This window comes from Heterodontus francisci, chromosome 15 (assembly GCF_036365525.1).
Source record: "Heterodontus francisci isolate sHetFra1 chromosome 15, sHetFra1.hap1, whole genome shotgun sequence".
Lineage (NCBI taxonomy): Eukaryota > Metazoa > Chordata > Chondrichthyes > Heterodontiformes > Heterodontidae > Heterodontus > Heterodontus francisci.
Genome location: NC_090385.1, coordinates 21,937,530 through 21,952,554, shown reverse-complemented (window position 1 = coordinate 21,952,554; position 15,025 = coordinate 21,937,530). Strand labels below are relative to the sequence as shown.

Sequence of the window (15,025 nt, the reverse complement as noted above, 5' to 3'; positions counted from 1 at the left end):
TCCAAATACTTATCCCAGCATGAACAGCTTTTGATGGGGATCAATTCCATATAACCACTATTCTGTTGGGAAGAAGGATGTACTTCGTACTCCTGACTAAAACATGTCAATATGTATATGTGTTCTCTAATTCTGTATGCACAGTGCAAATTAAATTACACTAAATTACAGGCTTAGCTGCCTCTGCGTCAGAAAGTCACGGGTTCAAGTCTCACTTCAGAGACCTGAGCGCACAAATCTAGGGCTGACACTCCAGTGCTGCACTGTTGGAGGTGCGTCTTTCAGATGAGATGTTAAACTGAAGTCCTGTCTACTCTCTAAGGTGATCCCATGGCATTCTTTTGAAGAACAGCAGGAATGTTATTCCTGGTGTGTTGGCTGATATTTATCCCTCAATCAACAGCACAAAAACAGATGATCTGGAACTTTGCTCTTTGTGGGAGCTTGTTGTGTGCAATTTGGCTGCCGTGTTTTCTACATTACAACAGTGACTCCACTTCAAAAGTACTTCATTGGTTGTGAAACATTTTGGGACGTCCTGAAGAAGAGCAGGGGAGTTATCCTGATGTCCCAGCCAATGTAAATCCCTCAACCAACATCACTAAAAAACGATGATCTGCTCATGATCACATTGCTGTTCGTGGGACCTTTAGTTTAGAGATACAGCACTGAAACAGGCCCTTTGGCCCACCGAGTCTGTGCCGACCATCAACCACCCATTTTATACTAATCCTACACTAATTCCATATTCCTACCACATTCCCACCTGTCCCTATATTTCCCTACCACCTACCTATACTAGGGGCAATTTATAATGGCCAATTTACCTATCAACCTGCAAGTCTTTGGCATGTGGGAGGAAACCAGAGCACCCGGAGGAAACCCACACAGACACAGGGAGAACTTGCAAACTCCACACAGGCAGTACCCAGAATTGAACCCGGGTCGCTGGAGCTGTTAGGCTGCGGAGCTAACCACAGCGCCACTGTGCCGACCTTGCTGTGTGAAAATTGGTGACTGCATTTCTTACATTACAACAGTGACTATGCTTCATAAATTCTTAATTGGTTGACAAAAAATCAGCCAGAAACACACACATGGTGGTAATTTTCTAAGTGCACATGGTAGTGAGGAGCTTCACATGACAGGAATATACAAAGCAAGAGAAGCAGCCTATCAATCCCACTCTGCCATTCACTATTTATCCACTTTAGCTCCATTTCCCTTGATGCCCTTACCTAATGAAAATATACCTATCGCAGTCTTGAAAATCCAATTATCTCAGCATCCTTTGGGGAGACAGAGTTCTAGATTTCCACAACCCTTTACGTAAAAAGTGCTCCTGATTTCCTCCTGAACAGTCTAGCTTTAATTTTAAGAATATGTCCCTTGTTTTTGATTTCTCGATCAGAAGAAATAGTTCTCTCTATCTACCCTGTTGAATCCTTTCAACATTTCAAACACCTTGATCACATCACCCTTCAATCTTCTATACCCAAAGGAATATAAGCCTAATTTATGCAACCTGCCTTCATAATTTAACCCTCTAAGTCCTGGTATCCTGCAGACTCCAAGGCCAGTATTTCCTTTCTGAGGTGCGGTGCCCCTGTGATTTTCCAGTGCGGTTTATCAGCGGATGAGGCTTCTTACTGCCGGTGCATACTGGGAAAATCGGCCACTATCAGTGAGAGAATTGCTATAGGAGACAGACATACACGGAATGAGGGTGACAATAAGCGAAAGAGAGGAAGAGAAATTCAGAGTTTCAAATAGGTGATATTGAGGGCATGGGGCCGACCAGGGATTTGGCAGACGGTAAGGGGTGAGTGTGGAAGAAATGTATGTGGCAAAGATAGAGATTGACAATGTAATACATAGATTTAATATTCAATCTTATTCTGAGAGTAATGAAAACTGACATAGAAATGTTGGAGGTAATTTAGATTTCGAAATAAAGGGCAGTTTTAGGGAAAAGGACTCATTAGAACATCTGCCTGTCAAGCAGAGATACTCCAGTTTGTGTCTAAAGACACAACTAACTGAAAATTATCAACCCCACCCACACCCCGCCCCCGCTAAGTAAATCAATAAATCAATTTAAAAGCTCTGCACAGTATACAAAGAATACAACAAGGAAAACACAGCCCCTCTCTGCCCTATTACAGCAGATAAGTGGTATACTAAAAATAACCCAGTGAGGGTTTTATATTAATGTTCAAACTCTAACTCTTTACAAGTCGAGAAGTATTAGCACCTGTTGCTTCAGCAGACCTTTAGAGCAAAAGCTGGCACCCTTGTGCAATGCTTGACTCAGCCACCACTCCTTCAGTAACATGTAACTAGGGTGTATTGGGAGCACAGTTTTTCGCAGTGCATCATTACCCTGGATCACCTGCTTTCTTCCACTGAGGGAGTACAAAGCGGCACCGCTACAGTGTTGAAATAAATCTGCACTGTGGATGTCAGTGTTATCGACTTCAGACTCCTCTCAGAAGGGGTACATGAGCCAGTCGACAGGTTCTAGAAAGGACTTGTTCAAGATCCAGGGAGACAAGTTGAGAAATGGTGTGAGCCCAGACTATTAACAGCAACAATTAGAATTTAGCAAGACAAACACAGAGGTTTATAACACAGATAGAGGCCAACTGAAGGATCTTGTCTGTGCTGGAAGACACTGACAGACACAATAAGAAAGGCACTATTAACTTTGAGCTTCGTCTTCTAGGGGAGACATACAAATCTGTATCCTTCTCTCCCATTCCCATGAAAGGGTCCAAGTATTTTATGAACATAGTTTTTCTTTGTAAAGTTCCTAAAGGTCCTTTTGTTTTAATAGGGGGCTTTCTTTGCTACTATGAATGCTGGGATGGCTTGGCATCCATTGTGATCTCTTGACCTCCAAGAGAAAATACTTGCAAAGTCACAGACAGCTGAGCTATGTGAGAAGAAAAAGAAATACAAAACAAGGGACACAGACGAAGAAAAAGTAAGATGATGGAGGAAAGAAGAAAAATCCATGAATACAAGACAGTCACCTCCTGTGGCCCACCTTATGCTGGTTTATACTCATGTATTTGGCATCTTAAATATATGGGTTGTGACTGAAAATTTGACACCTAGGATTTGTCCAGCATTGACAGGTTTGCTAATGTGTTCATGTTAGGCTGTGTTTTCTGAGTGACTCGTGGAGTCAGCCTGCCTGAAAAGTCTCCAAAAGCAGTATTAGCGCCCTTTTAAAAGAAGAATGTAAATATTATAGCTTATGAAGTTATAGAGTCATAATGGCATAAAAGGAGGCCATTCAGCCCATTGAATCCATTCCAGCTCTCTGTAGAACAATCCAATCAATGCATTTCCCCACTCTATCCTTGTAGCCCATCCAATTTCCTTTTGAAATCATTCATCATCTCCGCTTCCACCACCCTCATGGCCAGCGAATTCCAGGTCATTACTACTTGCTGCATAAAAAAGTTCTTCCTCACATTCCCCCGTATCTCTTGCCCAAAACTTTCAATCTGTGTCCCCTAGTCCTAGTACCATCAGCTAATGAGAACAGCTTTTCTTTGTCTACCTTATCTTAACCTCTATCAAATCTCCCCTCAATCTCCTTTGTTCCAAGGAGAACAAACCCCACCCCCCAGCTTCTCCAACCTAACCTTGTAGCTAAAATCCCCCATCCTTGGAACCATTCTGGTAAACTTCCTCTGCATCCTCTCAAGGACCCTTGCATCGTTCCTAAAGTGTGATGACCAGAACAGGACACAATACTCTAGATGTGGCGTAACCAGAGCTTTATACAGGTTCAGCATAACCTCCATGCTTTTGTACTCAGTGCCTCTATTTATGAAGCCCAAGATCCCAAATGCTTTGCTAACTACTCTCTGGATATATCCTGCCACCTTCAAAGATCTATGCACATGAACCCCCAGGTCCCTCTGTCCCTGCACACTCTTTACAACTGCACCATTAAGTCTATATTGCCTCTCCCTACCCCTTCTACCAAAATGTATCACCTCACACTTCTCCATATTAAATTCCATCTGCCACCTGTCTTCCCATTCTGCTAGCCTATCTATGTTTGCGAAGAGCTTCCTCATTCCTTTTTTTTTCTAGCAAAACAAACACGGGCATTCTTCAATATTGTTTCACATTGCCCTTTAAGGTCTAATTGTCTTAAGCTTGCAAACAACACCAGCCTTCAGTACATGAGAGTTCTATTGTGCTGTGCCTTGATATGGTAGGAAGTGACTTTACAGTTCCCCACATGCGTTCCCTCCATTCTTGGGAAGCACAGAGTGGTGGCCACATACTCCTTTACAGTAAGAAATGGAAAAAAATCACTCCTAGCAGACCCTCTAGCTCACTCCTTAGTGGCGCAATAGATAATAATGTCTGAAATCCAACAGCAAATCACCTGTCTGCCCCTCCTCTTTAGCCGAGAAAAGTTTGTAACATTGACACGAATGGATTGGGGGAATATTGAAAAGATGTGAAGAATACTCCTTTTAGTTTTTGAGTGAAGTCGCCCTTAATTAAAATTGGAGCCCTTAAGAGTCAGCATCACACAGATAGATCCTTTGAAGAAATAGTGCAATTCTATCAAACCCACTATTGAAGACAATGCTGCTTCTCGATTGTACAGAATTGTACAAGAATCAAACAGTACACTAGGGTTGGATAACAGGACAAACTGTAGTACAAATGCACAAGAATGCTCTGCACACCACCAATTAATTAAAATGTAATTGGTTTTGAATTTTAATAGGCAGGACAGCAAATAATTAACAATTTATCTTTTCATCATGCCACACAGTACAAGCATAGTCCAGTGCTGCACAAGCAATTATTGGGCATTGTATAGTAGTTTGGGGGATGCACTGTGCTGTATATGGGTAACACTGGATACTGTATAAAAGTACACATAGAAAAAAGAACCAACTTGCATTTCTATCACACCTTTTACATTCTCAGAATGACCCAAAGTGCTGACTACAGGGATAAATTTGGCCAGGACAAATGAACACTATGAGTACAAACAGGGTTTTGTACACAACCATTCAGGTTATTCATACCTTATTCCACAGCTAATTGCTTAGATCATTACAATAAGAAAACAAAACCTGAATGTATAGTATCTGCAATATATTAATGACGACAACGATTTGCATTTATCTTTGCACCTTTAGCATCAGTAAACCTTTGCAAAGCACTTCACACGTAAAGAGGGGGGAATATTCCAGAGCTTAGGGCATGAGATAAGGAGGGGTTGAAGTCATGGAGGGATTTGAACACAAGGATGAGAGTTTTAAAATTGAGGTACTGCCAGACAGGGAACCAATATAGGTCAGAGAGCACAGGAGTGAGGCATGAATGGGACTTGGGTGCAAGTTAGGATACAGCCAGCAGAATTTTGGATGAAATAAAATGGGGTTGAAATCAGGGCATTGGAAAGATACTGACATGCACATTTATCCAGGAAGCGGGACTGGGACCATGTGAAAGATTAATCTCCACGTTTGTTCTCAATGGAATTTTATTGGATAACTGTGTTAAGGATAAAACAAAAACTAAATTGTTTTCACTACTATTTCAAGGGTGCATCTGAAAAAAACCTGATATTTTATTCTTTCGCTATATAAATGGGTACACAACCATTATTGCCAAGGAGCCGGAAATTTGCAAATGTGACATTCAGCCAACCAAGTGATGCCATGTCGCAAATATTATTCATCATTTCTAATAATCAATACAGATCTGATTATAAATATAAGTTTCCAGCACTGCTCTGAAATTACATCAGCCACTGAAACCCATGATGACCCTTAATTGCAATATATTTGAATAATGATGCGATAATCGGCAATGTAATTTCCTGTCAATTCACGGAAAACAATTTCTCACTAAACTCACAATAACTGTTCTTGTGACCCAGATGTACTGGTTGGTATCCACCCTGACAGTGAAGAGTGGACCTGAAACTGAATGAAAACACTTCAGAAATTAATGTCAATTACTACAAAAATACACAAAATTAAAACTGTGGGGTTATATCAAGGCAGCAACATCAATCTAGCAGTTATCATCTGACATCAGACATCATCTGAACCTCTTAATTAGATTACTGTCTCCATTCATTCCCAAGTATCCATTAGTTTATCGATATGCTATCTAAATCCCTTCATTAGATTCCAGCCAGTAACTCATTTCCGGGATCTATTCATTCATTTGCCATCTATATTGTTATAGTTTTGTATCTGTAAGAATGTATAATCATAGTCTCCCTTCAATCAAAATCATTCCAGATCCGAGAGACTATTGCCCTTTCAATCTGTCTCTACAGCCAATCATAGCCCAGAGCCAGTAATCAATCTGATCCCAGTATCAAATATATAGTACCATTTCTGATTGTTAATTTTTATGACTGGACCAATCATATCAGTAGATCAATAATAATTCATTTTGTAATTTTAAAATTATGCTGGCAATTACTGTGAAACCTCCAATCCTACTTTGTCCAAAACTGGCCTGGCTCTATGTCCCATTGCTGCTGCTGCCGACAGGTCCAACTTACTCCCTGTCACTCTCCATAGCTCCAAGTTGTACACAAGGGTCTGGCTCCCACTGCTGTTTATAGACCTGGATTTTACCATTGGTCCACCACTAGACTTGGAAACAGCTACAGTTGATTCAGTCAAAAAGCTATGACGCAATCTGGGATGTAGTGAGTTTTTTTATTCTTTCATGGGATATGGGTGTCACTGACAAGGCCAGCATTTGTTGCCCATCCCTAATTGCCCTTGACAACTGAGTGGCTTGCTCGGACATTTCACAGTTGACACTTAAGAGTCAACCACATTGCTGTGGGTCTGGAGTCACATGTAGGCCAGATCAGGTAAGGACGGCAGATTTCCTTCCTTAAAGGGCATTCGTGAATTAGATGGGTTTTTACGACAATCAAATGAAACTAGCTTTCAGTTCCAGATTTTTAAAAGTTAATTAACTGAATTCAAATTCCACCAGCTGCTGTGGTTCCCAGGCATTAGCCTGGGCCTTTGGATTATTATCTCAGTGACAGTACCACTATCCCACCATCTCCCTGTAAGTCTCTGGAGTGGGACATGAACCCACAACCTTTTTTTTATTATTCTTTTTGTGGGATGTGGACATTGCTGCCAAGACCAGCATTTGTTGCCCATCCCTAATTGCCCTTGAGGAGGTGGTGGCGAGCTGCCTTCTTGAACCGCTGCAGCCCATCTGGTGTGGGTACACCCACAGTGCTGTTAGGGAGGGACTTCCAGGATTTTGATGCAGCAACAGTGAAGGAAGGACAAAATATTTCCAAGTCAGGATGGTGTGTGGCTTGGAGTGGACCTTGTAGATGGTGATGTTCCCACGCATCTGTTGCCCTGTCCTTCTAGGTGAAAGAGGTCGCGGGCTTGGAAGGTTCTGTCGAAGGAGGCATGGTGAGTCGCTGCAGTACAACTTGTAGATGGTACACACTGTTGCCACTGTGCGAAGGTAGTGGATAGGGTGCCAATCAAGCTGGCTGCTTTGTCCTGGATGGCATTAAGCTTCCTGAGTGTTGTTGGAGCTGCCCTCATTCAGGCAAGTGAAGAATATTCCATCACACTCCTGACATGTGCCATGTAGGTGATGGACAGGCTTTGGGGAGTCAGGAGGTGGGTTACGCACCACAGAATTCCCAGCCTGTCAGGAAAGCCCCCCACCTACCAAGACTGAGGCACACATTATTTCACCACATGAACAGTAAAACTTAAAATTGCAAGCCCCTGACTGGAAAGACATTTGCATAGTAACAGACAGTGTTGAAACGATGAGGAATCAGTCCCTGCCCCAATACACAGAAGAGACCTGGTCAAACCAGTCAGTCACGTGACCACCTAATGGCCAACTAGGGGAGTTTTAAATTAGTAAAACAGGCATTGAACTCCAGTGTATTCCTGGAACTGAAGCAGAACCTCTTCAGTCCTGCCTGTCTCCATCTCTTTCCCATGGAACTGAATCTTGTGAAAACATGTGAACCTCAAAGAGAGAAAAGTCTCCTACGTGAACAAGGTTTAAGAAGAACACTGGGCCCCGACGAACAGCAAGACTACCTACAATCAAGTGATCTCGAAGCACAGTAAACAAGAAACTCTTCTGATATTGCCTCAAATCCCTCTCTACTATGTTTTCCTCTTCTCTTTTCTGTCCCTTTCTGCATGTGTATATTGCATGCGCATTCTAGTGTGGACGGGTCACATACCCGTAAGCATGAACTGTAATAGAGATTAAGTTTAAGTTTTAATAAACTTCACTTTCCTTCTTTAAATCTGAGAAAGCCTGCTTATGCTCATTTCTTTGCCTTATAATCGGAAAACTGTGAACAAGGATTCACAAAGGGGGAGCTCAAAACACAGTGTGTTTAAAATTAAAACCCTGTTACAATAAGGCCAGGTGAAGATGGTAGCAGACCCCTAGACACCTTTTGTATCTGGTCGTAACACAGCCTCTGACCTGCCCTTGTAGCCACAGTACTTAAGTGGCCGCTGATCAATGATAACCCCAGGATGTTGATAGTGGGGGATTCAGCGATGGCAATGCCATTGAATGTCAAGGAGAGATGGTTAGATTCTGTCTTGTTGGAGATGGTCATTGCCTGGCACTTGTGTGGCATGAATGTTACTTGCTACTTATCAGCCCAAGTTGACTCAGAGGAAAGAGTGGTACCAACTGAGCTACAGCTAACACTAAAGTTAATAGCTAAATGCAAATACACAGAACCCAACACATCCAGATCTTTCCAAACTGTTTCCAATGAGATATAAGATTATTTATACAGCTGTTTTAAGGGTCAAAAACTTAAAGGTGCACTGTTTGAAGCTTTCAAGACTTAGATCGGAATAAGCAAAGATGATCCAGACAAATTTTTCGTTTTGGCTGAGCATTCAAATATTAAAAATAAGGCAGGGAATAACAATGAAGCAATGTCAGGCAGGATTTTTTCACCGACAAGACAATTGATCTGTAGGATAAGCAATCAGCAAAGGCGGGTTCAAGACTCAGTTAGCTGGAAGGTTTCTGATAGCTTCAAAAGCCCCAACTATCTTATTGCTCATCATATTTATCAATCTCTTCTCTCTCCAACTACTATCTAGTTGAGTCTTGAACCCATTTATACTGTTCACCTTTTTTCATTTGTCTCTCCTAACTTCCTACTTTTACCTTCTAACATTTACCCCTAACATTTGAACTCAGCCATGCTGAAAAATGTATCTAGTTCAATTTTGTCAATCCCTTTCACAAAATAGAAAGCTATGAAGTACCCTCATCGTTTTTTTTCTCTCCAAAGAGAACAAGCCCAACATGCTTAAACTTTGCTTCATAACTTATGATTCTTAATACCTGGACTACTCTTGATTGCTCAATAATATCCTTCTTGTTAGCTCATCTTCCCAATGTGTGCTGGTAACGTATCTCATTCCTCAGTCATTCTGAATTGACCACTGGGGGATGTAAGCAAGTGACCCAAGTTTGATTCTCCATCTCAATTTCCCTAACTTCCATGAGGAAATAACTGACCTCCCTTCATGCCACCAAATAGCGATGTGGCTGAGACTGGGAATTCAGTATTGTGGAGGAAACCAAACATGTGTTCAATCGTACACTCACTGGTGCCACACTCTAACATTTTCAAATTCTTTTTTTTCCCCTTACTCAATCTCTCTTTGTCCCACACCTTCTAAGTTCAGAGCTAGTTGCTAGAGATCTCCACCATATGATCTGCAGCTAACTGCTTGGAAATACACAGGAGCAGTCTGGGGTCACTGATCTTCTCATTTTGTTATTCTTCTTGTGGAATAGCCCCTGTTCAAAGCCTACTACTGGAAGCACAAAGGCCATCAGCCACTCAGTGTGCGCGTGTGTGGAAATTATAATGTTTTATTTCCGTTTTGAAAGTAATTTTTATGCTATTTATTTACTACCTTTGCATCTTTAAATCTGCTCGATCTGAAGATGACCTGTTTACAGTTATACATTAATACCTCCTTTGGGAAGCATGAGGCAACATTCAGGCAGCACATCCCAGTCCAATTTTCTCTCCCCGCAGGAGAATTTGCCAACTTCCTTTTCATGTCTACCAGTTGGTACAGTTCAGATGGAAAAATGAGTGAAACTGGAGGATTGAACCTCGTGAGACTAAATGTTAGTACTCCAATGTACTGCATTATGATGCCATCCACCACCCCCCAGATTTATCAATGCAGTGATATTAAGTTTTCTGTAGTTCCCTCTTAATTTTTACTAACTTTTTGTTGCACAGTGTGTGCTGAGTGTCACCATATGAATCTTCAAATAGAGGTTAGGCAAAGATATCTACCAGTAAACCAAATCTGACATCTAATCACAGAAGATGGTTCAAACTCAATATGCTTAAAATACTGATCCTCCTGATATCAGGCCAATTTATCAAATAGTGTTATTGGCAGAAGCAGGTTATTTGCATAAGATTTTTCTCATTAAGGTCAATTCCCAACTGTTCATTTAGATAACATATTGCCATTTGGCCTACAAATCTGACTTCCAACAGTGTAATCCTGTACTTTACAGGATATAGAATCAACACCTGCTTAGCCTGTAGGATGTCAACAAAAAAAAATCAGGATCATGCCTTTCATTCTATCTTATTTTCACAGTCAAGAAGTCCAAAATCACAACTTGATGATTTGGAAAGCGAACAGAGATTGTGTCAAAAGTGACAGAGTCTAAAATCCATTCAATGAAGGTTTGTTTAATTTTATAACCCATCTTAATGCACAATAATATGATAGCATAGCAATAAACAGACACATGGGAAGTGCTATAATACAAATTGAGTACAGTGTTGCGCACTTCACCTTCAGAATAACAGATGGCTGAGAGTGCATTGCAAGGCTGTTGCACAAAGAACTCAATGGTGTTTCTAGCCTACAAGAGCAATGCTCCAGCTGTTTGTCAATCACATACAAATCCTGGAAATGTAATGGGCCTATAAGCATACCTGTAGAGATTTTATTTAAACTTATTTTCTATAAGAGGCACCATCTTTCCTGTTCAAGTTTTGCAGAAACATTCATATCTTGAGTTGCCAATTGCAGCACTTCCCTTTACAGGTGACATTATGACTACCTAGTCTTGTTCTTTTTCTTTACATCTTGTGACATAAGTGTCTTTTGACATATGATACCATATGAGATGGGGTTACTTAATTAAAAAACCTTTATCAGATAAATAGATAAACTGATATCTTGAAATCATGCAATCCCAGGATTCTCAAAAAAAATGTTTTTGATCTCAAGTGGGCAAGGTATTTTAATGAAAACCAATATATTCTCTTTTACTGAATTCTAGAACCTGTCTATCATTACATCTCCACGCAACACTTTTCATATTTCACACAGATAACATCACAAGTCAGAACAGTAGGAACTGTGAAAAAAGTTTCATAGCAACATGATCAGAACCAGCTCACAATCTGTGAATTTATTTAAAACTAAAATGCACACCTTTCATTGTTTTAATTACTGTCTTTAATCTGAACTCCACTGATGATATTGACAACTTTGTGGCTTCTGAATGATGAGGTGAGCACATTCATGACATCTAAACCATATCCCAGGACTTCTCATCCTTTTTGAACATATTACCATAGCGCTGTATTAAAACTTGACAGTGTAAAATGTTCAACACCCTCTTAATGTGCAGCATATGAGGGATGACTATCACAAAACACATACCAAGATAAACTTTCAATAAAGGTTGGATTGCTTGTCATCTGATAAATGATCCTTTGTCACCTGCAGCTTTTCTGGTATATCCTTTCATGCCTCCCTATTGTCTTCAGACTATGACCATTGCTCCCCTGAATTTACCTCTCTGCTTCCTCCTAATTTCCAAATATGGCATTCTATACACTCCTCGCTTCCTGACATCCCACTGTGTTGAGAAAATGACCTGTCACATAATCTCCTCACTCTTTTTCCAAGACCTCAAACCCATGGAATTCCTCATCTTTCCTTCCAGGTACAATCTCAAACTTTTTTCTTTAAAATATCAGCTTGTTGCCACCTAGCCTCCATCTGGTCTCTTCGACTGTTTCCAACCATGGGGATGTCTTGCACTGTATAATTCTTTCACCAAGGGGTTCCTTCATTTGTTGCTTTTTGTTGTTGACGTATACACAAATAAATATAGCAAGAGAAAAAACAGCCCAGCCTTGTTACCATTTACTACCTGATGAACAGACGTTTACCATTCGAGCTCAAGGGTTTAATTATGGAATTAGAAATGAACAACTCGGAAATAGATTAACCTTACCATACAGTCGCTAGGGCAAGATTTGACCGAATATTCGGATTCCAAGTACTTGTGTAGCATTGCTTCGAACTCCTCATATTTTTCCTGAGCATGTTGGTCTTCCATCTGGTAAGCCCTGATGCATTCGCTGCAGACAAACATAGCCCCTCCATCATCACTGATCCGCATATCCAAACTGCAGTTTAACCCGTTCGGGTTGACATACTCCCGCAAAAGATCAGCAATGGTGTAAGAGTGACAGAAGGACAGCCTAAGATGACTGAAATAAGACCACAGGCAGGCGGAATCCAAACCTTTGGGAAGTCGACAGGCTGTCTCCAAGTCTTCGACAGGTTCAGTCAAATTGCTTAGAGAAAGATCACATTGAGCCCTTTTCTGTCTTTGATCCCCCGCGTGTGATGTGGCCAAGTTACGACTCCCAGCGGGGTCACTCCAGATCCTGCCCGCTGTTTCCCCGCTCCTCAATTTCGTTCCAGCGCAAGAGCAAAAATAATCAGACAAGAGGACGGCGAAAAGGAGCAGAGACGCTAAAGACATTTGCCATTTCTCTGCCCTCTGTGAATCGACGCAGGGTTTCTCGTTTGCTATGGGTGCAAAACAGATTTTTAAGACGGCATTACACATCCAAGCACCCCTGATCATATTTTGGAGGGGGAAAAAGGTGGGGGAGAAAGGGCGGCTTTCCAATTTCTCCTAGTTCCCAATGTCACTTTTGCAGCATGGCTGTGTGGAGAGTTGCAAAAGAGGGGTGCAAATTCCCCCCCATCGCCTGGTCAAAAATAATCCATTGCATTTTGCAGGAGATTGCATCCTCCATCTGGACAAAACAAAAAGGGAGATTTGTTTTTATTTTTGTCACCCGCCCCCCACCAACCCTTTTCGGTGTTATAGGCTACCTGATAAAAACCAGCGCGCACCCACTATTGGTGCGAAAGGCGCACGATCCTTCAGGAATAAATCGCGAGCATCGGTTTTTTCCTGCTCTCCTCCGCCAGTGTCCTTGTCCGTTTCCTAGGTCTCATCTTCGTGCCTTGACCCCTGTTGCCTTTTTTTTCTGTCTCTCTCTCTCTCTCTCTTTCCCTCCCCACCACCACCACCCTCCCTCAACCTTCCAACCTCAAATTGTCGCCATCTTCAACGCGGCGATGAGTACACCTTGAGATGTTTGGGGCAGGTCCTGGCGCCTGCGCTCTGCTCCGGCTTCGGTGAAATTGACAGAGCCATTCAGAGAGACTGAAATTGACTGAGCCATTCACTTGCAGTGATCACACACACAAACACACACACACACACAGCAGACAGGGACTCAACATCACCAGCCGTATCCATCCACACTTGCAATCTGCCTGCCATTCGCTCCCTTTCTCCCTCTCTTAAGATTTACGCCTTTTTTATTAAGTAAGATACAGCTTGGCAACAGATGCAGGAGGAGGGGCAGGTGAGGGGAGACAGGAGAGATGCGGCTAAGCTTTCAGTACCGGCTATTTACATGCTAGAAAGTCACCGAGACCGTCCTCTTCTATTCATAAATGATAAAGGGGGTGTTTAGTCTTGTGCACATATGTGATAAATATGCAGGGTTCAAGTGTAAGAGAACATCTAAAAGGATCTGGAACGAATAAACGAATAAGCTAAAGGATGACAATTGGATTTTAAATACAGCTATATACACATGTTTGGTTATATACATTTGAACATAGAATGTATACTCATGAAAGAACGGCTGTCAGCAAAGGACAAGAAGGATTTGGGATGTTTCATGATTATTCACTGGAAGTGTTCAATGTGAAGTGGCTATGAACGAAGCTAATCAGGCACTGGGATTCATCTCAAGAGCAGTTCACAATACACCAAGACAAGTTATTTAACTTCTATACATTATTGCTGAAGTCTTAGTTGGAATCCTGCACACAGTTTTGAGTATTCTCCTTTCAAAAGGACATTGAGGCTTGTCCTTAATCGTGTTGTCGCCTCCCAAATCCGATTCCCATAGCTCTCATAACTCTATGTCTAAATCTGTCAAGCAGGTTCCCACATTTGCCACAGCACTGCAACTGCACTGTTTTCCCTCCTCATTCTCTTCGACCTCTCTGTGGTCTTTGACATGGTCAACCACACCACCCTCCTCCAAATCATCTGCTATGTTGTCAGGTTTAGTGGTAGGGCCCTTGCTTTGTCCCTTTCTTACCGATCTAATTGGAGGTGGAGCATCCCTTCCTGAGCCACATTAACTCTGCGTCCCCCAAGGATCTATCCTCGGCCCCTTCCTCATCTGCACCCTGTTCCTTGGCAACATCAGCCGAAGACATGGAATCATTTGTACATGCATGCTAAAGAGACTGAGTCCTGTGTCTTCTGGCTCCACAAGAAAGGATAAATTTTTTTAAAAGTTACCATTTTGGGCCTCTTCTGGCAGGAAAGCCACTGAGGCATTCCACTCATGCTATCGGGTTAAATGTTTTTATTCATTCGTGGGATGTGGGCATCGCTGACGAGGCCTGCATTTATTGCCCATCCCTATTGCCCTTGAGAAGGTGGTGGTGAGCTGCTTTCTTAAACCGCTGCAGTCTTTGGGATGCAGATGCACCCACAGTGCTGTGAGGAAGGGAATTCCAGGATTTTGACCCAGCGACAGTGAAGGAACGGCGATATAGTTACAAAGTCAGGA

The 15,025-nt window shown here is 41.9% G+C and overlaps 1 protein-coding gene across 1 annotated transcript in view; it reads right to left on the bottom strand.

Moving 5' to 3' along the window:
* LOC137377852 (NALCN channel auxiliary factor 2-like) overlaps positions 1–12,999 on the bottom strand; it is a 369,226-nt gene extending 356,227 nt beyond the window's left edge. The window contains exon 1 of the mRNA XM_068047922.1: positions 12,358–12,999. Coding sequence (XP_067904023.1) covers positions 12,358–12,999 — 642 coding nt within the window. The remainder of the gene's footprint in view (positions 1–12,357) is intronic.
* Between the last annotated feature and the right edge of the window lie 2,026 nt (positions 13,000–15,025).